At 46.0% G+C, this 20,717-nt stretch overlaps 6 protein-coding genes and 2 pseudogenes across 11 annotated transcripts; 4 read left to right on the top strand and 4 right to left on the bottom strand.

The window, feature by feature from the left end:
- The first annotated feature begins 1,618 nt into the window (after window positions 1-1,618).
- Window positions 1,619-6,230, top strand: LOC117192604. 4 transcript variants are annotated; one of them, XM_033397320.1, is made up of 3 exons: window positions 1,619-1,935; window positions 2,003-2,060; window positions 5,883-6,230. In XM_033397320.1, the coding sequence occupies exons 1-3, from the start codon at window positions 1,870-1,872 to the stop codon at window positions 6,215-6,217; spliced, it is 459 nt and encodes a 152-aa protein (XP_033253211.1). In that variant the 5' UTR covers window positions 1,619-1,869; the 3' UTR covers window positions 6,218-6,230. The 4 variants fall into 4 exon arrangements, with proteins under 4 accessions (XP_033253211.1, XP_033253208.1, XP_033253210.1 ...); XM_033397317.1 differs by lacking the exons at window positions 1,619-1,935; window positions 2,003-2,060 and adding exons at window positions 2,970-3,377; window positions 3,442-3,445; XM_033397319.1 differs by lacking the exons at window positions 1,619-1,935; window positions 2,003-2,060 and adding an exon at window positions 3,289-3,377.
- LOC117192602 lies at window positions 3,447-5,718 on the bottom strand (annotated as a pseudogene).
- Window positions 6,231-6,269: 39 nt separating the features above from the next.
- On the bottom strand, window positions 6,270-10,080 carry LOC117185899. The gene is made up of 7 exons (XM_033398542.1): window positions 9,819-10,080; window positions 8,143-8,203; window positions 7,893-8,004; window positions 7,805-7,838; window positions 7,091-7,752; window positions 6,803-7,024; window positions 6,270-6,733 (listed from the first exon to the last, which is right to left on the bottom strand). Exons 1-7 carry the CDS (start codon window positions 9,936-9,938, stop codon window positions 6,529-6,531), a joined length of 1,416 nt encoding a protein of 471 aa, XP_033254433.1. The 5' UTR covers window positions 9,939-10,080; the 3' UTR covers window positions 6,270-6,528.
- LOC117185869 lies at window positions 8,361-9,878 on the bottom strand. Its single transcript, XM_017292087.2, has 4 exons — window positions 9,786-9,878; window positions 9,172-9,732; window positions 8,986-9,104; window positions 8,361-8,912 (listed from the first exon to the last, which is right to left on the bottom strand). Exons 2-4 carry the CDS (start codon window positions 9,460-9,462, stop codon window positions 8,702-8,704), a joined length of 621 nt encoding a protein of 206 aa, XP_017147576.2. The 5' UTR covers window positions 9,463-9,732; window positions 9,786-9,878; the 3' UTR covers window positions 8,361-8,701.
- Window positions 10,081-10,123: 43 nt separating the features above from the next.
- LOC117192606 lies at window positions 10,124-16,652 on the top strand (annotated as a pseudogene).
- Window positions 11,932-12,306, top strand: LOC117192605 (zinc finger protein 596-like). Its single transcript, XM_033397321.1, has 2 exons — window positions 11,932-12,103; window positions 12,166-12,306. Exons 1-2 carry the CDS (start codon window positions 11,933-11,935, stop codon window positions 12,217-12,219), a joined length of 225 nt encoding a protein of 74 aa, XP_033253212.1. The 5' UTR covers window position 11,932; the 3' UTR covers window positions 12,220-12,306.
- On the bottom strand, window positions 12,439-17,636 carry LOC108159113 (S-adenosylmethionine sensor upstream of mTORC1). Of its 3 annotated transcripts, none has more exons than XM_033397315.1 (2): window positions 17,487-17,636; window positions 12,439-13,370 (listed from the first exon to the last, which is right to left on the bottom strand). In XM_033397315.1, the coding sequence occupies exons 1-2, from the start codon at window positions 17,586-17,588 to the stop codon at window positions 12,567-12,569; spliced, it is 906 nt and encodes a 301-aa protein (XP_033253206.1). In that variant the 5' UTR covers window positions 17,589-17,636; the 3' UTR covers window positions 12,439-12,566. The 3 variants fall into 3 exon arrangements, with proteins under 3 accessions (XP_033253206.1, XP_033253205.1, XP_017147584.2); XM_033397314.1 differs by having other exon boundaries at window positions 12,439-13,382; window positions 17,499-17,636; XM_017292095.2 differs by lacking the exon at window positions 12,439-13,370 and having other exon boundaries at window positions 16,555-17,634.
- LOC117192603 lies at window positions 13,442-14,106 on the top strand. Its single transcript, XM_033397316.1, has 2 exons — window positions 13,442-13,715; window positions 13,771-14,106. Exons 1-2 carry the CDS (start codon window positions 13,516-13,518, stop codon window positions 14,003-14,005), a joined length of 435 nt encoding a protein of 144 aa, XP_033253207.1. The 5' UTR covers window positions 13,442-13,515; the 3' UTR covers window positions 14,006-14,106.
- Window positions 17,637-20,717: the final 3,081 nt, after the last annotated feature.

Raw genomic sequence — 20,717 nt, 5'->3', positions numbered from 1 at the left:
TCGCTGGCGCCACTCGTATTTAACCAGTCTTCAAGAAAGAACGAAGTGGCGCCCCCGGAATCCTGAGCTTCACGTCAATGATGTCGTACTTGTTAAGGACGAGAACTTCCCTCCTCTGAAGTGGCCTCCAGCGAGAATCCTCGAGCTCATCCCAGGAGCTGATGGCGTATCTCGAGTCGCCTTGATCGGGATGGTTACAGGTGTTAGCCGAAGAGCACTTGCAAAACTATGTCTATTGCCTCTACGAGATGAGGTGAAAGGCATGGATCCTTCCACGGGGGGAGTATGTTCGGGCGAAGCCCGAGTGTAAATTTTGTACCATCGTTCTATTGCCTATCAATTTACTTTCCTTTCCATTTTTGTCATTATACTAAACTAACGTAACGTAAGCGTAGCTTTATCTATGCTCGCTCAGCAACATGCTCTCATTTAATCATCTCACGGGGGGAGTATGTTCGGGCGAAGCCCGAGTGTAAATTTTGTACCATCGTTCTATTGCCTATCAATTTACTTTCCTTTCCATTTTTGTCATTATACTAAACTAACGTAACGTAAGCGTAGCTTTATCTATGCTCGCTCAGCAACATGCTCTCATTTAATCATCTAGTCTTTATCTATGCTCGCTCTTGTTATCTTTTCCTATTTTCCTTCATATGCCGTCGCTATGCCGTCAGCAGCTGCGCCTGCTCTAGCAGTTACCGCTTGACATAGTTGGAGAACAGACCTTTTTTGTCACCAATCTATTACTTTGGCTCGAGATCGGCTCGCTTGCCTCATCCAAGTGTATCACTTTAATACTATTGTAAAAGGCTCTGGCATCTTCGGACACCCTCAACACACAAAATACCTATAATAAAATTTATAACGTTTCGGAAATTATTAATTCGTGAAATTATTGAACAATCATAGTCAGCGAAAAAGCTCGTTGTCTCAACATATATATATGTATATATATACATATGTTTATGCAAACTGTGTGCGCGATGATAATTTGCAGATGATACGAAACCTAAATGTATAGCAAACAAATAAAATTATATTGCCGTAAATTAAAAAAAAACAGTGGATAATGGAAACGATTTATTTATTATCAGTAAATGAATAAATATATAGTATATCAATTGTGCCGATTTCAACATTATGAGAGAATGCATTGCATAAAAATAATAATGGACAAACCAAAAACAAAAACTCTTTGCTAATTCAATAAAATATATATGTATGCATATCTGTGTAGCGATACATATGCAGAAACTTGATGTTGGTAGTCTTTAAGTATTTAAGAATTTTCGTGTGATGCTTTTTATTATTCGTTCAATTGATTTCAAATCAAAGTAAACCCATTCGAAATATATATGTTGGAAAATGAAATGCAATGAAGTCTCAATCTTTGTCCCGGGGTCAGGGGTTGTCCAAAGGAAGAGTTCAGCGTTTTGGCCGGAATTCCAAACAAGCGGCCACTGGCTTTAATTAACCTGTAACAAATGTCAGACCGCCTATCGTCGTCATCTCGTTGTGGGCTTTTGCTCCGGCATGAGATAAACAGAAAGCATAAAAGAGCAATCTGGCGATGATAACACAACGAGTATAATCTGTGTGTTGGCCATTTGGAAATCAGTTCTTCAACGATTCGCATCGCGATTCTACGTGACTTTGACAGAGTTAGAGTTAGGGGAGTCACGGCTGCAAGACAATGCCGCTAAAAAGTCGATCAAACGCTTAAAATGTAATCAAGTTCGGTTCGGACCATATCTTATCTTGAACCTTGACATATGCCAAAGGCTTTAGTGTGAATCAAGGAGCACCCACTCATCCGGCAGACAGAAAGCTAGCCATCAAAGCAAACGAGTGTTAACTGATTCGGCTATAATGGATAATCTTGGGGCTATGCTTCTCACCCTCTGCCTCCTTGGCCTCCTGATCTTCCTGCTGCGTGTAAGTGGACACTACAGTCCATCTACTGCTGCTCCTGGTTGCCCCAACTATCAAGTATCTTTTGCAGGTGCTGATGATAACCTTTCGCTCCTATTCGATGTCGCTGCGCCTCAAGGATGAGCCAGGTAAGTGGGGAGTGGGATGGTTGTTCTTGAGAACAAACATAAATATTTTCCAGAGTTGGGACACTGAACTGGTGCCCGAGAAGAGTGCCCGCTCTCCATAAATCATGAAATATATTCTTAATATATACATACAATAGTATTCCACACACACAAACACAAACACTGCCATGACGGACAGTGCAGCCGAGGTACGCTCCAAAGCAGAAATTAAGGACGCCGCCAGAAGGACCAGCATAGACAGATGGCCGGCCACGAGACAGAGGACTGGTGCCCGAGTGTGGCACAGGCATAGAGGAGGACGCTCGCCACGTCCTCTTCGACTGCCACAGGTTTGACCTCGAGCGTCAGACATTGGAGACAGCAGCAGGGTCTAGGGTCAGCACCGAGACTCTGGTGCCGCTGATGCTGGCAGACCCGAAGGTGTGGGAAGCGGCCGCGGAGTTCGCCTCTAGCGTGATGAGAACGCTTAGGTCCTTGGAGAGAAGGCGGAAGGAGCAGACGGAGTAGGTGTCCACGCCACTGCGAAGAAATGCTTTGCGGCAGTACCGCAGTCCGCGGGGCCCCTAGTCCCAACATAATCTTGTCCGTTAAATTAAGATAAATATAAATTGTATAGTATATATTATAGAGCAAATAAATAAGTATATGAATATAAAAAAAAAAAAAAAAAAAAAAAAAACACTCGCAAAAACGATTGTCCATGTACAGATATATATCTATTTGCGCACATTTATCATATCGCCTCATTAGATATTGCCAGGCACGAAACAAAACGGAAAACAGAGCAGAAATCACACCCAGCCGTAAGTAAGCCCCTGGCTCGGGTTGCTGCCTTTGTCACCTTATCAGCTAATGATTACAAAGCAAATATGTGCGGGTGTGCGGCGGGTGTGCGCAGGTCTGACCCATGCCCGGTTGGGGCCATCAATTTGGGCCAGTCTAGTTAGTCAGTTCGATCGAGCTCCGCCGCGTCGCCTTTGAAGCAATTGATACACTTCGATTCGTGTTACGCAAAATAATAAATAGATAGATAGACAAGAAATTATATCGAGTGGAATATGGCCCCTGCTTTAAACAGTACGGTTAATAGAGCTACAATAGAGTAATAGAGCTACAACCACAATTGCGAATTTGACGACCACTACTACGTCGATTAGTAATGCCACTGTGAGCCCAACTCCTGCTGGGTGGGCCAGCAATGGTGGCAGATATACCGCTACGTGGGAAGGTCCCTACGTGTACTACTATTTTAACTATGTGATGTATGTAATCCTGGTGTTTCTGTTCATCTTCCTTCTACCGCCTGTGGTGATTATGGTAAGCTGAGATCGATTTGGGATCTGCTCCTGCTAACCCTCCGCTTACTCCCATCCCCCTACAGCGAGGTAATTTGTCACCAGTTTTGTACTTTTAATTCAGATAGTGCTATATGACCTGCTTGAGTGCTTCGAGGAAACCAAAGTTAATCAGTCCCAGGTAGAGGTAGTAACAGTTCAGCTTGAGCAGCTCCAAGCGCTCGCGCAGTTGCAGCCATAGGGCCCGCGAACGGGAGTTGGCCAGCTGGGTCCTCTGCTCGGCATACGAGGATTGGACACAGAACTTGGACATGACCCAGAACGCGGTCATGCGGTTCTGTGTGCGCAACGTCGATTCAATGCCCCGAATCAAATCGTTCGTCTTCAGGATGAGCAGCATCTGGCGATCGACCTGCTCCAGGACATCCGAAATGTGAGGTAGCACCATGGAAGTGTTGCTCTGAAGGGTGTCATTCTGCAAATGGAGATACAAATCATCAACATTAGAGTTCGAGAGAGAAAATTTGGATAAACTCACCTCCTCTTTGGAATATTTGACTTTGGTGATGCCCTGCATGACCGTCTCCCTGGGACGGCCAGTCACCATGCAGGCAAACAGTCCGTACAGATCCCCTTGATTCCCAACTGCTCGCTGTGAAACCGCATGGCCTTGCGGTCCACATTGAGTATGCTTAGCCAGAGCTTGGAGTAATCGTAGCGGAACTTGTCCGTCAAGTTGGCGTACAGCCCGTGGTCCAGCAGGATGATCTCTACATTGTGCTGAGGTGTGCGCCGCACCAGAATGTTTCCCGGATGCGGATCACTGTGTACAAAGCCCGTCTTGAAGATCATCTCCGAGTACAGCTGGCCGATGCGATTGGAAACCGCAAAAGCGTCGATGTTGTGCACTTTGTTGCTCTTAATGTAGGAGAGGTCCTTGAAATGGCCACCCTCCAGATACTCCATGACCAGAACACGGGTGGAGCTCAGATGCCAGTAGATCTTGGGCACGCGCAGCCAGCTGTACTTCTCAAAATTCTTGGCAACCTTCTCGGCGTTGCGGCCCTCGTTCAGAAAGTCCAGCTCGACGGGCAGGTTCTTCTTGGACTCCTCCACCAGCCAGTGGATCTTAAAGTCGGGGAATATTCTGGATAGCACATTGACCGCCAGCTCTATCGTTTTCATATCCACGCGGGAGTTGCCCTTCACATACGGATGCTGCACCTTGACAGCCACTATCTCACCGGTCTTCAGGCGAGCCTTGTGCACCTGGGCTAGGGAGGCGGTGCCAAGTGGTTCCCGCTCAAAGCTATCGAATATATCCTCCGGATTGCACTTCAGGTCCTGTCGGATAACCTTGTACAGGTCCTCGATTGGATTCTGTGGCGCATCCGAGTGCAGCACCTTCATTGTCTGCACAAACTTCTTGGGCAGCAGATACTCCAGGGCACCTATGTGCTGCACGACCTTGATGTACACCCCCTTATTGGTGCATATCAGCTTCAGCAGCTTCTCGGCCGCTATCTTGTGCACCCGACTCTTCTCAGCCTTGTATTCGGGCGTCTCTTTGTCCCATTCCCTGTAGTAGAGCTCTCGCTTGTAGGTTAGAGCCACATCCACGACGGCAGCAGCGGAGCGCGACAGCCGCACAATCCCTAGGGAGTTCGGGTCGTAGTCGTTTGTGTGGAGACTGAGGCCGGTACTGACCAGTCCAGCGCCTAAGGCGCCATAGCCCAGAACGCGACGCAACGACATCTATGGCAGCGGATTCTGTGCTGTGGAATGTGAAGAAGAAAGTGTTAAAATTTGTGTGGTGTCTCGGTTGTTGGAATGCCAGCGCGGGAGAAGCCAGTCAACTGTGAAGCCAACAGGTTGTCAATGCCGATTATCCCCTGAACTGTGCTCTGGGGAGGGCTTTCACTTCAAATTACCCCGAAATTAGTTTTGCGAATGAGTCAGGGTCAGAGTTCACTCATTAGTTTCAGCATTTGCACTTTGGACTGGAACACTTTCGTGGCGGCCCTCTAATAGCTCAAATTGGTGCGATTAAACTTGTTGCATCTTTCAAACAGCATTGAGCAAACATTTTCATTTACATATCTCTCGATTTCTGTATGCCACATGCATCTTAACTTTCAACTGGTGCGAGGCGCCAACGCGTATTATATAAACGTGAATGAAGGTGAGCCGATCGAAAGGTTCGAACTTGTGCAAATAGTTTCACTTACTAGATTTTGTGCGCTTTAGGTGGCGCCGCTGGTATTGCAGCCGCGTACGTAAACAACAAGCTGAAACTTTATAGAAGCAATGAAATTATTTAGAAACGCGGCCAAGCGTCAGCTCGGGTGACGTGACAGCAGAGTCAGCTGACGTAACAGCGATATGCCATGTTATGTTAACACCTTGAATATAGCGTTTTAACAGCGAAAGCTATCGTTTTTACAGCTGAAAGCTTCTTAACAAAGAGCTTTGGCGGCAAGTGTAAATTTAAATGTGATTTTGAAATCGCTTCCTTCTCTTCCTTCAGCCCGTCGTGAGATGGAAATCAGTGTGACGAACAACAATTGCAATTGCAGTTCCAGCTGTGCCGCTGGCATCCGCAGCGTCAGTGTAGGTGACCAGAACGACCAGATTACTGTGCTGCCAAAGACTTTGGATCTGCCGCCCAGCTACGATGAGGCAGCATACTGCGAACAGAAGCAAGGAGTAAGCAATGCAGCCTCCACACTGACTATTGCCACCAACCTGGAGGTGGGCATCAACGAGCCACCGCCAGTCTACGAGTCGGGAACTCTCGCCTCCACCACCACGACGACAACCACCACAACGTTCCTGGTGAACGGTCAGCCACCGGTGTTGTAACAAAAACTTTCGATTCCGAAATAATAAATTTTATTCCATACTTAAATATACACGCTTATACATATATACAAGAAATTTTAAGAGTAATTCTTATGTATGAACAACAGTTTCTTTAATTTTCGATTAAGCAATTTACTAAATGCTGAAATAAACGTATCCCTGATAATTTGTCAACTTTTCATTTCTTGATGTGATTCAAAAAAGAAAAGATGGAGCCACAGAAATGCCAACGAGATATGAAATGTAAATAGCTTCAATGAGATAACTGATTTAACTAAACTGAACGAATTTAAATACATATAAGGAAGGAATTAACATTTTAGTATTTCATCAAGTGTCGGTCCCCAGCGTCCATACGGATCCTTTGGGAGTATGAATATGTTGTCGCACCAAGAATAGCCAAGAACGCGAGTCTCCACAATCTTCTTGAATGCTGGATTCTCATTTATCAGATCCCTGTAGTTATCATTCGACACCACAGCTGCATTCCACTCGTACGCCAGCTGCAATATGAAGCTGAAGGATGGGAAACAAAGTATTTTAATGGAGATTTAATGGGAAATACAAAATCAATCTACAGCTTACCGATCATCGTAGCTGGTGGACATTTTACCAGGCAAGTTCTTGCATGGAGTAAACACGATCTTACCCTCTTTGTGCAGCTTATCCAGAAGTTCGGGATTCGTAGATTTGGTAGAATTTTTGCGGAACGTCGGTATCACAGCCTTGGCATTATGGCCCATTTTATCGAAATACTGCAGGCAATATTTGATGCCCTCCGAGGAGAATATGTTGGAATTTCCATGTCTGTGAGGGTATTGTAAATGGGTTCTTTAGCTTACATACACGTGTATGTCGTAGCGAAACACTCACGCAAAGGCCACATTGCTGCCATCGATTATCACCGCTCTCTTGTTTGATTTCGGCTCGTTGTCAGTCTCTTCCGATTCCTCTGAGGGGTTGAAGGTGTTTCTATTGTACTTACCAAGTTCTTTCTTTTCCGCAGAAGTGAACAGGCGGTCGCTCATTCGTTTGCTACTCCGCTTCTTTCTCTTCGTTTTAGAGGTTTTCAATATTGGATCATCGGGTGGCAACGGAATGAAGTCTTCCTCCGTAATAGTGTCATCGATAACAATGACAGAATCGGCATGTGTTTGGCTTGTCTTCGGCCTGGCCGTTTCGAAGCTATCGTCTGAGACGATGTAGGAAGACTCTGACACGGTCTTCTTGGCCATGGTGGAATAAAGCAGTTGATTTGTTGGTTTCGATGTCCTAAGAAGCGCCGTCTGGCGATGGCAGTCTTCGAACAGTATTTGAGGTGATGAGGCGAGCAATTCCGCACGACGCTTGCAAGCCTTGAAGCTTCTGTCACTGGTAGAGGGCTCGCCATCACTCTCATCATCATCGATGTTTATGAAGGCCGTTGGGGGCTCCAGTAGCACGCAGTCATCATCATCATCGCTGATTTCTAGTCCCTCAACTATTTCTCCATCCTCAATGGTATCATTTTGATTTGGAGTTGAGCTCCCATTCGCCTGAGTTGCATGTGAATAAGTGGTCAAAGTCCAAATACAATCTCTACCTTACCTTCGGGGTATATAAAACTTGGGCTTGGGCAATACTGCCTCAGCCGGCGGATCATTTCGAAACTCCAACCTGCGCTTAAAGTGCAGACCTTTGTTCATCCGGTATTTCTTCTTGATCGAGCTCAGCAGCTTCTGGATGTATTTGCGATCCATTTTCTTCTTTTTCTTTTGTGCGTTCGGCTGCAAGCGCTTGGGAGAGTTCTGAAATAATCAAAATGCAATAATATAACTTCCTCAAAGCTACCATCCACCGTCTCAACCTGCTCCGATCATCTTTGAACTTCTTGAATCGAGCAGGTTGGTCTGCTGATGGCATCGCGGAACGCTCTGTAAAGTTACCTACTGGTGGCATTGCGGTTCTGTCGCTGGCGGCTTCTGTAATTTGCTGTGTTTGATTAGCCTGGTGAAAGGGAATGCAAATTATGAAAAATTTCAAGCTCAGTTTTGATAAAAGAAAAAAAGAAAAGTAATCCAATGTTACTGTGTGCCCCTCACCCAAGAGGTATTCAAATTTTAGTTCTCAAAATGTGCTTTTAGTAAAACGGCGTGCTTTTGAGTAGTTTTTGATATACATATTTATCATGTTTATTGTGGGAATATGGTAATAATTATATTAAAAGGGCTTACGTATAGATTGGCATAAAATCGAACTAGTAGACAAATTTTGATTAAACTTGAATTCAGTTCAGAATTAAGTTACAATTTATCTAGAGTCCATGCATGGGACTGTTAAAAAAAGACGTCCCAATCTGTCAAGGAACCTCTGTCCTTCGAGCAGTCTTGGTTGTGTCGTAATTTCATGCATTTCGAATGAGGTTTAAACAGCAATTAAGTACACAGCTAAGCAGCAAATAAAGAGCCCTTTGGAATCTAAATCTGAGCAAGTCGCGCAAACGCCTTACTTCTTCAACTCGAGTATCTCGCTGCGTATATTGGCACGGGCCTGCTCCTCGTACTTGTCGTGGTACTCCCCAGTTGCATATATTGATGGTATAAGCAATAGTGTCTCCAGAACCTTAATGCGCATTGCCTTGTATGTCGCATCATCGAGATTTGCGTATTCGGAACGCAGAAGCGTTGTATAGTGCTTGTACTCCTCCGGTGAGGACCTTGTGGATCATCAGACGTTGTAGCAAATAAGCAACAAATTCGTTTCGTTTCGGGGATGGGAAAAATACTTACGCTAGCACCACCAAATCCACATCCTGCAACAAATTGGCTTCATCGTCGTGGCACCAGTGCACTTCGTTCTCGGGAGTTTTGCGTCCCAACAGGTTGCACACCAGACTCTTGGTATCATCCTGTTTAAGACACGCAGCAACACTCAAGCTATAGCCCATGGTCAAATGATGTCGGACTCTTACTCACATCTTCGATGGTGGCTTCCTTGCAGAACTCCTGGAATACCTCGCAGTTTTCCTCTACACAGCTGCGGTTGCCATCAAAGTGGTAATACTGAAAGAATGCAGCCAGCACAATGTTCGGATTGGTGCACTCTGCCAGGTGCGACTCCTTGCGCTGCATCATCTGGTTCCAGTTGTGGTAGGCCCGCGAGGGACTGTCGTCACTCAGATGCTCCTGGATGCGAGTGAACCACTCATTGGCCACCTGCTCGGGCACATCGGAGTGGCTGCAGACTTTCTTCCAGATCTCTTCCATTTTTCGCTGATTTTTGGTGGGTTTTGGTAACTGCTTTTGGCAACTTGGATTTGATAACGACTTTTTCTGCCTTCGATTTGCTTGTCTGCGATGGTCTAATTCGTGTCAAGGTTTTTCTGGAACTTGCTCAATTTTTGTCTGTACTTAAGTTTTTCGGTGCTGCTTGGTTACGGCGATTGCGCACTGACAAAGGTACCACAACAACACAACACAACACTCAACATACGCGGGATAATCGGGTTAATCGCAATTCGCGTCTCGTACTACAAACTATGCATTTAATTTAATAATAATATATTCTAATATTCTATGGCTACACTCACCGTGAACCTCGTTTCGGCGCGAGAGTTATCTACCTGTGTTCTTAGGGCCGACTTGTTGAGCAGCATCCGCGTGGTCTTGGGTGTAGACAGTCCGTGTTTGTGCCGATGACGATGTATCCGCCTTGGGGTCCTTTTATTCTTACGTTTTGCCATTCAAGAATAGGACGTATACTAATTAAATTAATGCGGATAACTAGTAATTTTGGAAGTTCTTCGGTCGGTTGTTTTAATAAAATGCGCACAGCTGATTTTTGTCACCACTCCTATTTCAATTTATTTATTTTATCGATTTGGTGTTACCGAAAACGCGCTATCACATGACAAATAATTCACAAAAAAATACCATAACGCGTGATTTTATGAGAATTTTTATAAACAAATTTCTGAATGGAGCTGGACTCGTAGAAAGATTGTATTAGCATGCATTTGGTAGTATAACATCATGACATCCTGTGTACTTTGTTTGGGTTCCTCCGATGCATCCTATGGACTGTTTTCCGATGAAGGGATGCGTCTCAACATAAGGGAGACCATTAACAAACATTTCCTGTTCTTTGAGGTAAGTTACTGGACAGTTGATTCCGATTCCAATATAAAGACTCATCTTTAAACCCTCCCTCCCAGCTACCCATTGCGGATAATAATTCGGAGGTGATCTGCCGAGACTGCTGGAAAAACATGAGCAGTTTCAATGAGTTCCATGAGCGAGTGTACATTCTGCACCAGCAGCGGCAGAGCGACTCGAAAAGTATTCCAATCGAGTTCTGTGGCGAGACAGAGGCCATCAACCCCCTGCTTGCGGCAGAGCTAGATGCCCTGTCCGAGGGTTTCTTTGCCCCCAGCGCGGTTAAGGTGGAGGTGAACGAATTGGAGCCTCTGACCAAGCTGGAGTTTCTAGAGGACCCGGTGGACACTGATGGACACAAAACTGCTACGAAAAGGCCCAGTGGAAATTCGGACTGGCCCACCAATCCAAAGCGTCGGATAAAGAATGAGCAGGCACTTGGTAGTGATTCAGATGAAGACGTTCCCCTGGCGGAGTTCCTAAATGATTCAAACGGATCATCCGAAAGAAACGGATCTAGCAAAAAGCGCCAACTGAGAAGAAGTACGCAGCGTGGCCGGAAACCTATGCCCAAGCTCGAGTCTCCTGAACGACTGAAAAAAGAATTGGCCTCAGATGACGATGATGACAATGACTTTGTGGCCGCTGGGAACGGAAGTCAGCGCCAGCTCCTTCAGTGACACCAGCGATGAAGACTCGGACAACAGTTTGCCGGACTTTGAGCCAGAAGAGCGTTACGCTGAGATACCCAAGCGGGTCGTAGTCAAGCCGAAAAAGTACAGAAAGCGTCCCAAGCCCTTGGTCCCACCTGTCCGCATGAGCCGCGAGGAGATCGAACGGCGCAAGCTCCAGCAAAATGAGTATGATGAAATTATCATCAAGTTCTTCAAAAAGTTGTCCTGCGAAATATGCAATCTCCTGGTCCAGAACTTTGCCGACATGCGACGGCATCACCGCCTCTCGCACAACATCGAATCGGGCTACGTCAGCTGCTGCGGAAAGAAGTTTACGATACGTAAAACATTGGCGGAACATGTCATGGTTCATCAAAACCCCGATCATTTTATGTGCTCCCAATGTGGAAAAGTATTTCAGGACTCCCGCACCTTGGAAATGCACGAGCAATCGCACACGAATCCATCCGACAATACGGATCCCAAGGAGAAGCGGGTTTATCAGTGCGAAAAGTGCCCGAAAACCTTTACCACCAAGGCAGCCATCGAATATCACAATGTATCCAAGCATGTGGCCAAGTCCGATTAAAAATTCACCTGCCCAGAATGCAATAAGAAGTTAGTTACGATTAGTCCTACGACTTTAAAGTAAACTCCAAACTTAATGTTTATTCTTTTACTGTTCCAGAATTCCCACGGAGCGCAAGCTGAAGGAGCACTTGCGCTATATGCATGACCCTGAAACTGCGATCATGTGCGATAAATGTGGCAAGACATTGCGCTCCCAAACGAATCTCAAAAAGCATCATGAGCTGGAACATTCCGAAGAGCCCCGTCCCAAACCGGAGCCCGTGCAGTGCGAGATTTGCGGCACGTGGCTGCGGCATCTGTCCGGCCTTAGGCAGCACATGAATACGGTGCATGAGCCGCCGGGGGGTGAGCACCGCTGTCACATTTGCAACAAGACTTCAACCAACTCCAGAGCCCTCAAGAGACATATTTACCACAATCATCTCTGCGAGCGAAAGTTCAAGTGCGGAATGTGTGAAAAGGCTTTCAAGCGACCGCAAGATTTACGAGTACGTCGAATAATTAGTCCTCTATCATCGTATTTCTAATCCATCTTCTGTTTCTCCTGCAGGAGCACACCTCCACTCACACCGGAGAGGTCCTGTACACCTGTCCCAACTGTTAAATGACGTTCTTTTCGAATGCCAACATGTACAAACATCGGCAGCGCCTGCATCGCGCCGAATGGGAGGCAGACCGTAAGAAGCCCCTGCCCCCAACATAATGAAAATCTCGCAGGGTGCCTCCACAGCCATGAAGAAGCGTCAGAGCGGCACGTCCCTGTTCCCACAATCGGAACCAGCGCCAGCTGGTACACAGTTGCAGAAGCAATAGCATTTGAATATTTACGATATAGATAAATCGTCAACCATTATTATTAACTCACATTTAAGACAGATAAGTTAAGTCATAAATAAGTAGACGTGGACATATTTACAACCACACAGATGGCCGGCCAGACTCTTGTCTTATCTAATTTTCGTCCTGCGGTATTTGTATGGCTTCGCACATGCCCTCCTCTCGGTGAATGCTCGCCCAGTGGCGAGAAAGCTCTAGGCTTATGGCCCTACGGAACACCATGCAGGAGATATGGGGCAACTTTTCAAAGCGTACCCTGAGGAGGCCCAATTTGGCCAATGAGTAGCGCCAGTTCTTCATCAGGTGCGCGTTCTTGCCCACATGCTGAGAGTCGGGCGTTATGAGAACAAGTATACCTTCGGGGCGTAGGAGATCGTAGGCTTTCCGGCAGCAAAGAAGGCGCTGTTCCGCACTGGGAATGTACTCCAACAGAAGACTGAATATAACACACTCGTAGTGGTTGGCAGGCAGACTCTTCACGCTGCCCTCGCAAAGATCTGGCTCTGCGAGTCCTGGCGACACATCAACTTTCAGGAAATCCGCTTGGAGGACGTCATTGGTGGCGGGACACAATTCAATTGCCGTCACCTCCAGATGCGGGGAATTGGCAAAGTGATTGAAACAGCTTCCCACGTCCAGTACCCGCAACCTGTCTGGTGGCTCCTCCAAGAACTCGCACGTCACTTCACCCAGCTGCTGCTCGCTGGTGTAACATTTTAGTAATCTCTGTTCCCGTTGGCGCTTTTGCATGTATATGCCCTCGGTGAAGTACTTGGTTATGTAGTCAATGGCCCACTTGATGCGGCTGCGTGCCTGCAGCTCCATGTTGCTGTCATTTCTTTCCCATATGTCAGCTAGTTCCCGCATTGCATTGGCGTACTCCAGCAGACGTTTCGCATTCTGTGGGCTTGTGTGCTCCTGCCAGGCCACCTGGGCCCCATGCTCATGACAGCTCTTCACTATGTTAGCCAGACGCTGATGCTCTTCAGTGGCCATAATTTTTGTGATTGGAGCATATTTACTACAATTTAGTATGAACTAACTTTGGTGTTAAGAGCAATCGATGTGTATCGATATCATCTTCGTCTTATCAGTAACGATACAGCGCCAGTCCATACGCAAACGAACTTTCTGGATTGGATCCCAGGGTCTTCCTCTACAATTTGGCGACCCGTCCGCTGCAGAAATGACCATTGATCGACGGCGGAAATGTTCGTTCACGCCCACGCCCGAATCAAACGCTGACCTTCAGCTTCGAAACGAGTAAGTAAATCAGTATGTAATTGTGGATACACTTTACAGTAAAATTCCTTCACAGAGGACTTGTGTACCCTACGGTTTGCCACAAAGATAGGACGGAGTCCTATCTAAGCATTACCGAGGCGCATTCGAGACACACCGAGTCCTGTCCCAGCCAAACAGACTCGTATACCAGCAGGACCGAAGCGCACCCCTCGGAAGACCCGAAACTAAGAAGCCATCGTCATCCTTCCATCTGGCCATCGACAATAAACACTTTGAGGGAGGGGCTTCGCGGGCTTCTAGATAGATAACGTTACTGTTAGGCTTAGGGATATACGCGTCCAAATATTTAGATAGTAGATATAAATTGTTTATTTATTTATACGAAGCTAAGTTATGATGAATAAAATTATTGAAAAACCATCCATGCTGTATCCTGTTTTGGGGAAACTATCCCGATTACAAAAAGGCGTGGAACGCACAGATCTGCTCACAAATAGCAGAGGAAACTAAATATTTTTGATTGGGGAAAATGTCCTTGACCCTTGATAGAACTTCACCAAATCAGGCACATTTTTCGATCACAGGAAGACGTCGCAGGCCCAGCTCGGCACACAAATTGCCGAGAAAACGAAATATGTATGGTTGGGTTTGTTGGAGTCCTTTCCGATGGATCAAGGAGATTTTTCTGATCATGGCACGCCTAGATCGGCTAACAAATAAGCGAAAAAACAAGATATATACATATGTCTGGAGAAAAAATCCTTCAGCTTTGGTCCTTGAGACGGAATGCATTACATCAAGAAAGCTAATTCGATCCCAGGAAGCCGTCGCTCGACCCGATCGGACAAGAAGTGGCGGGCAACAAATTACAACAACAAAATCCAGCTATTACAACAACAACCACTTTCCATTTGGGGCACTCAAAACCGAGATTTTTATACCCGATACTCAAAATGAGTATTGGGGTATATTAGATTTGTGGTAAAAGTGGATGTGTGTAACGTCCAGAAGGAATCGTTTCCGACCCCATAAAGTATATATATTCTAGATCAGCATCAATAGCCGAGTCGATTGAGCCATGTCTGTCTGTCCGTCTGTCCGTCCGTCCGTCCGTCCGTCTGTCCCTCTGTCCGTCCCCTTCAGCGCGTAGTGCTCAAAGACTATAAGAGCTAGAGCAACGATGTTTTGGATCCAGACTTCTGTGATATGTCACTGCTACAAAAATATTTCAAAACTTCGCCCCGCCCACTTCCAACCCCACAAAGGACGAAAATCTGTGGCACCCACATTTTTAAAGATACGATAAAACCAAAAACGCAGAATGTAAGATCTCAACCAGATCGTATAATTATTATAGCCAGAATCAAGAAAACAGTTTCATTCTTTCTCGCTCTGTCTCTCTCTCTAACACACAGGTTTCATGGTCGGTTTTGCCAATTGCAAAATATGAGTTCAAGGATCTCAGAACCTATAAGAGCCAGAGCAACCAAATTTGGTATCCACACTCCTGTGATATCGGACCTTGACCGTTTCGTGTCCAAATTTCGCCACACCCCCTTCCGCCACCGCAAAGGACGAAAATCTGAGGCATCCACAAATCTCAGAGACTATTAAGGCTAGAGTAACCAAATTTGGTACACACACTCCTTTAAGATGTCACTATAAAACGTATATCTCAAAATTTCGCCCCACCCCCTTCCGACCCCACAAAGAACGAAAATCTGTTGCATCCACAATATTGCAGATTCGAGAAAACTAAAAACGCAGAATCATAGATAATGACCATATCTATCAGATTGCTGAATCTGGATCAGATCAGATCATTTTTATAGCCAAAAGGAACAAATCAATTTGCAGTGGCTACGCAGCGCCCGACGTCACGCTCAGACTGATTTTCTGTCTCTCTCGCACGCACTCTTTGTCGTGTCGTTTAATATTAGCGGCGTCTGCCGGAGGAGAGCCATACTGACTTAGTATCGGGTATAACTGTAGAGTTGCGGTGTCCGCAGCAACTCACAACGTTTCGATTACAAATTCACCTGCCCAGAATGCAATAAGAAGTTAGTTACGATTAGTCCTACGACTTTAAAGTAAACTCCAAACTTAATGTTTATTCTTTTACTGTTCCAGAATTCCCACGGAGCGCAAGCTGAAGGAGCACTTGCGCTATATGCATGACCCTGAAACTGCGATCATGTGCGATAAATGTGGCAAGACATTGCGCTCCCAAACGAATCTCAAAAAGCATCATGAGCTGGAACATTCCGAAGAGCCCCGTCCCAAACCGGAGCCCGTGCAGTGCGAGATTTGCGGCACGTGGCTGCGGCATCTGTCCGGCCTTAAGCAGCACATGAATACGGTGCATGAGCCGCCGGGGGGTGAGCACCGCTGTCACATTTGCAACAAGACTTCAACCAACTCCAGAGCCCTCAAGAGACATATTTACCACAATCATCTCTGCGAGCGAAAGTTCAAGTGCGGAATGTGTGAAAAGGCTTTCAAGCGACCGCAAGATTTACGAGTACGTCGAATAATTAGTCCTCTATCATCGTATTTCTAATCCATCTTCTGTTTCTCCTGCAGGAGCACACCTCCACTCACACCGGAGAGGTCCTGTACACCTGTCCCAACTGTCCAATGACGTTCTTTTCGAATGCCAACATGTACAAACATCGGCAGCGCCTGCATCGCGCCGAATGGGAGGCAGACCGTAAGAAGCCCCTGCCCCCCAACATAACGAAAATCTCGCAGGGTGCCTCCACAGCCATGAAGAAGCGTCAGAGCGGCACGTCCCTGTTCCCACAATCGGAACCAGCGCCAGCTGGTACACAGTTGCAGAAGCAATAGCATTTGAATATTTACGATATAGATAAATCGTCAACCATTATTATTAACTCACATTTAAGAAAAATAAGTTAAGTCATAAATAAGTAGACGTGGACATATTTACAACCACACAGATGGCCGGCCAGACTCTTGTCTTATCTAATTTTCGTCCTGCGGTATTTGTATGGCTTCGCACATGCCCTCCTCTCGGTGAATGCTCGCCCAGTGGCGAGAAAGCTCTAGGCTTATGGCCCTACGGAACACCATGCAGGAGATATGGGGCAACTTTTCAAAGCGTACCCTGAGGAGGCCCAATTTGGCCAATGAGTAGCGCCAGTTCTTCATCAGGTGCGCGTTCTTGCCCACATGCTGAGAGTCGGGCGTTATGAGAACAAGTATACCTTCGGGGCGTAGGAGATCGTAGGCTTTCCGGCAGCAAAGAAGGCGCTGTTCCGCACTGGGCATGTACTCCAACAGAAGACTGAATATAAGACACTCGTAGTGGTTGGCAGGCAGACTCTTCACGCTGCCCTCGCAAAGATCTGGCTCTGCGAGTCCTGGCGACACATCAACTTTCAGGAAATCCGCTTGGAGGACGTCATTGGTGGCGGGACACAATTCAATTGCCGTCACCTCCAGATGCGGGGAATTGGCAAAGTGATTGAAACAGCTTCCCACGTCCAGTACCCGCAACCTGTCTGGTGGCTCCTCCAAGAACTCGCACGTCACTTCACCCAGCTGCTGCTCGCTGGTGTAACATTTTAGTAATCTCTGTTCCCGCTGGCGCTTTTGCATGTATACGCCCTCGGTGAAGTACTTGGTTATGTAGTCAATGGCCCACTTGATGCGGCTGCGTGCCTGCAGCTCCATGTTGCTGTCATTTCTTTCCCATATGTCAGCTAGTTCCCGCATTGCATTGGCGTACTCCAGCAGACGTTTCGCATTCTGTGGGCTTGTGTGCTCCTGCCAGGCCACCTGGGCCCCATGCTCCTTCGTAAGCTGCCGCAGGCTCTCATGACAGCTCTTCACTATGTTAGCCAGACGCTGATGCTCTTCAGTGGCCATAATTTTTGTGATTGGAGCCTATTTACTACAATTTAGTATGAACTAACTTTGGTGTTAAGAGCAATCGATGTGTATCGATATCATCTTCGTCTTATCAGTAACGATACAGCGCCAGTCCATACGCAAACGAACTTTCTGGATTGGATCCCAGGGTCTTCCTCGACAATTTGGCGACCCGTCCGCTGCAGAAATGACCATTGATCGACGGCGGAAATGTTCGTTCACGCCCACGCCCGAATCAAACTCTGACCTTCAGCTTCGAAACGAGTAAGTAAATCAGTATGTAATTGTGGATACATTTTACAGTAAAATTCCTTCACAGAGGACTTGTGTACCCTAGGGTTTGCCACAAAGATAGGACGGAGTCCTATCTAAGCATTACCGAGGCGCATTCGAGACACACCGAGTCCTGTCCCAGCCAAACAGACTCGTATACCAGCAGGACCGAAGCGCACCCCTCGGAAGACCCGAAACTAAGAAGCAATCGTCATCCTTCCATCTGGCCATCGACAATAAACACTTTGAGGGAGGGGCTTCGCGGGCTTCTAGATAGATAACGTTACTGTTAGGCTTAGGGATATACGCGTCCAAATATTTAGATAGTAGATATAAATTGTTTATTTATTTATACGAAGCTAAGTTATGATGAATAAAATTATTGAAAAACCATCCATGCTGTATCCTGTTTTGGGGAAACTATCCCGATTACAAAAAGGCGTGGAACGCACAGATCTGCTCACAAATAGCAGAGGAAACTAAATATTTTTGATTGGGGAAAATGTCCTTGACCCTTGATAGAACTTCACCAAATCAGGCACATTTTTCGATCACAGGAAGACGTCGCAGGCCTAGCTCGGCACACAAATTGCCGAGAAAACGAAATATGTGTGGTTGGGTTTGTTGGAGTCCTTTCCGATGGATCAAGGAGATTTTTCTGATCATGGCACGCCTAGATCGGCTAACAAATAAGCGAAAAAACAAGATATATACATATGTCTGGAGAAAAAATCCTTCAGCTTTGGTCCTTGAGACGGAATGCATTACATCAAGAAAGCTAATTCGATCCCAGGAAGCCGTCGCTCGACCCGATCGGACAAGATGTGGCGGGCAACAAATTACAACAACAAAATCCAGCTATTACAACAACAACCACTTTCCATTTGGGGCACTCAAAACCGAGATTTTTATACCCGATACTCAAAATGAGTATTGGGGTATATTAGATTTGTGGTAAAAGTGGATGTGTGTAACGTCCAGAAGGAATCGTTTCCGACCCCATAAAGTATATATATTCTAGATCAGCATCAATAGCCGAGTCGATTGAGCCATGTCTGTCTGTCCGTCTGTCCGTCTGTCCGTCCGTCCGTCCGTCCGTCTGTCCGTCTGTCCGTCCCCTTCAGCGCGTAGTGCTCAAAGACTATAAGAGCTAGAGCAACGATGTTTTGGATCCAGACTTCTGTGATATGTCACTGCTACAAAAATATTTCAAAACTTCGCCCCGCCCACTTCCAACCCCACAAAGGACGAAAATCTGTGGCACCCACATTTTTAAAGATACGATAAAACCAAAAACGCAGAATTTAAGATCTCAACCAGATCGTATAATTATTATAGCCAGAATCAAGAAAACAATTTCATTCTTTCTCGCTCTGTCTCTCTCTAACACACAGGTTTCATGGTCGGTTTTGCCAATTGCAAAATATGAGTTCAAGGATCTCAGAACCTATAAGAGCCAGAGCAACCAAATTTGGTATCCACACTCCTGTGATATCGGACCTTGACCGTTTCGTGTCCAAATTTCGCCACACCCCCTTCCGCCACCGCAAAGGACGAAAATCTGAGGCATCCACAAATCTCAGAGACTATTAAGGCTAGAGTAACCAAATTTGGTACACACACTCCTTTAAGATGTCACTATAAAACGTATATCTCAAAATTTCGCCCCACCCCCTTCCGACCCCACAAAGAACGAAAATCTGTTGCATCCACAATATTGCAGATTCGAGAAAACTAAAAACGCAGAATCATAGATAATGACCATATCTATCAGATTGCTGAATCTGGATCAGATCAGATCATTTTTATAGCCAAAAGGAACAAATCAATTTGCAGTGGCTACGCAGCGCCCGACGTCACGCTCAGACTGATTTTCTGTCTCTCTCGCACGCACTCTTTGTCGTGTCGTTTAATATTAGCGGCGTCTGCCGGAGGAGAGCCATACTGACTTAGTATCGGGTATAACTGTAGAGTTGCGGTGTCCGCAGCAACTCACAACGTTCCCCCTCGTTGACATTCGTTTTAGCCTGTTGCCGGATTAGCTGCAAGGAATCTGGGTTCTCAATTCTAGTATCGTCGTTCAAAAGGTCTAGTTTACGCAAGAGCGCGTAATCCTTCCCATTCAACATCATGGTTTGACCAAATGCTACAATGTTCCTTAGCGATTTAATCAAATGTGGAACATTGTAAATCGCAAATATTTCTTTATCTTGAACTTTAAAGCTGGGGTTCTTAATGTCGACTCCCAGTCTTCTGAAAACAGCTCTATTATTTGAGCCCTGGTCGCAAATAGCTGCTCGTACATTAAGCCCTAAGGCTTGTGCTTGTTCAATATTAGCTGTCACTTAAGTTAAAAGGGCATCGTGTTTTATACCGTTTGCAGTTACAGTATAGCTTAAAACGTATTTACAGTTTTCAAATAGGCCTCTTATTATGAAAACACAGATTTTATATTAGAACGAGGGGGAACGTTGTGGGTTGCTGCGGAGACCGCAACTCTACATTTATACCCGATACTTAGTCAGTATGGCTGTCCTCCGGCAGACGCCGCTAATATTAAACGACACGACAAAGAGTGCGTGCGAGAGAGACAGAAAATCAGTCTGAGCGTGACGTCGGGGGCTGCGTAGCCACTGCAAATTGATTTGTTCCTTTTGGCTCCAAAAATGATCCGATCTGATCCAGATTCAGCAATCTGATAGATATGGTCATTATCTATGATTCTGCGTTTTTAGTTTTCTCGAATGTGCAATATTGTGGATGCAACAGATTTTCGTTCTTTGTGGGGGCGGAAGGGGGTGGGGTGAAATTCTGAGATATACGTTTTATAGTGAGATCTAACAGAAGTGCGGA

This window comes from Drosophila miranda (assembly GCF_003369915.1).
Source record: "Drosophila miranda strain MSH22 chromosome Y unlocalized genomic scaffold, D.miranda_PacBio2.1 Contig_Y2_pilon, whole genome shotgun sequence".
NCBI lineage: Eukaryota > Metazoa > Arthropoda > Insecta > Diptera > Drosophilidae > Drosophila > Drosophila miranda.
The sequence above is the reverse complement of the archived record's forward strand: the minus strand, read 5'-3'. Positions and strand labels throughout refer to the sequence as shown.

What these genes read in the sequence shown, in the direction of transcription:
- LOC108159113 (XM_033397315.1), bottom strand. Translation starts at nt 17,588, where the DNA reads ATGGCCACTGAAGAGCATCAGCGTCTGGCTAACATAGTGAAGAGCTGT. An exon ending in GGGCCCAGGTGGCCTGGCAG is followed by an intron (nt 13,371 to 17,486) that starts GAGCACACAAGC and finishes GTGGCCTGGCAG; the next exon opens with GAGCACACAAGCCCACAGAA.
- LOC117192604 (XM_033397320.1), top strand. Translation starts at nt 1,870, where the DNA reads ATGGATAATCTTGGGGCTATGCTTCTCACCCTCTGCCTCCTTGGCCTC. An exon ending in TCCTGATCTTCCTGCTGCGT is followed by an intron (nt 1,936 to 2,002) that starts GTAAGTGGACAC and finishes TATCTTTTGCAG; the next exon opens with GTGCTGATGATAACCTTTCG. An exon ending in GCGCCTCAAGGATGAGCCAG is followed by an intron (nt 2,061 to 5,882) that starts GTAAGTGGGGAG and finishes CTCTTCCTTCAG; the next exon opens with CCCGTCGTGAGATGGAAATC.
- LOC117185869 (XM_017292087.2), bottom strand. Translation starts at nt 9,462, where the DNA reads ATGGAAGAGATCTGGAAGAAAGTCTGCAGCCACTCCGATGTGCCCGAG. An exon ending in AGGAAGCCACCATCGAAGAT is followed by an intron (nt 9,105 to 9,171) that starts GTGAGTAAGAGT and finishes TGTCTTAAACAG; the next exon opens with GATGATACCAAGAGTCTGGT. An exon ending in GTGGATTTGGTGGTGCTAGC is followed by an intron (nt 8,913 to 8,985) that starts GTAAGTATTTTT and finishes ATGATCCACAAG; the next exon opens with GTCCTCACCGGAGGAGTACA.
- LOC117192605 (XM_033397321.1), top strand. Translation starts at nt 11,933, where the DNA reads ATGAATACGGTGCATGAGCCGCCGGGGGGTGAGCACCGCTGTCACATT. An exon ending in AGCGACCGCAAGATTTACGA is followed by an intron (nt 12,104 to 12,165) that starts GTACGTCGAATA and finishes TTTCTCCTGCAG; the next exon opens with GAGCACACCTCCACTCACAC.
- LOC117185899 (XM_033398542.1), bottom strand. Translation starts at nt 9,938, where the DNA reads ATGGCAAAACGTAAGAATAAAAGGACCCCAAGGCGGATACATCGTCAT. An exon ending in AACCGCAATGCCACCAGTAG is followed by an intron (nt 8,005 to 8,142) that starts GTAACTTTACAG and finishes TGATTATTTCAG; the next exon opens with AACTCTCCCAAGCGCTTGCA. An exon ending in TCCACCAGCTACGATGATCG is followed by an intron (nt 6,734 to 6,802) that starts GTAAGCTGTAGA and finishes CCCATCCTTCAG; the next exon opens with CTTCATATTGCAGCTGGCGT.
- LOC117192603 (XM_033397316.1), top strand. Translation starts at nt 13,516, where the DNA reads ATGTGTATCGATATCATCTTCGTCTTATCAGTAACGATACAGCGCCAG. An exon ending in GACCTTCAGCTTCGAAACGA is followed by an intron (nt 13,716 to 13,770) that starts GTAAGTAAATCA and finishes ATTCCTTCACAG; the next exon opens with AGGACTTGTGTACCCTACGG.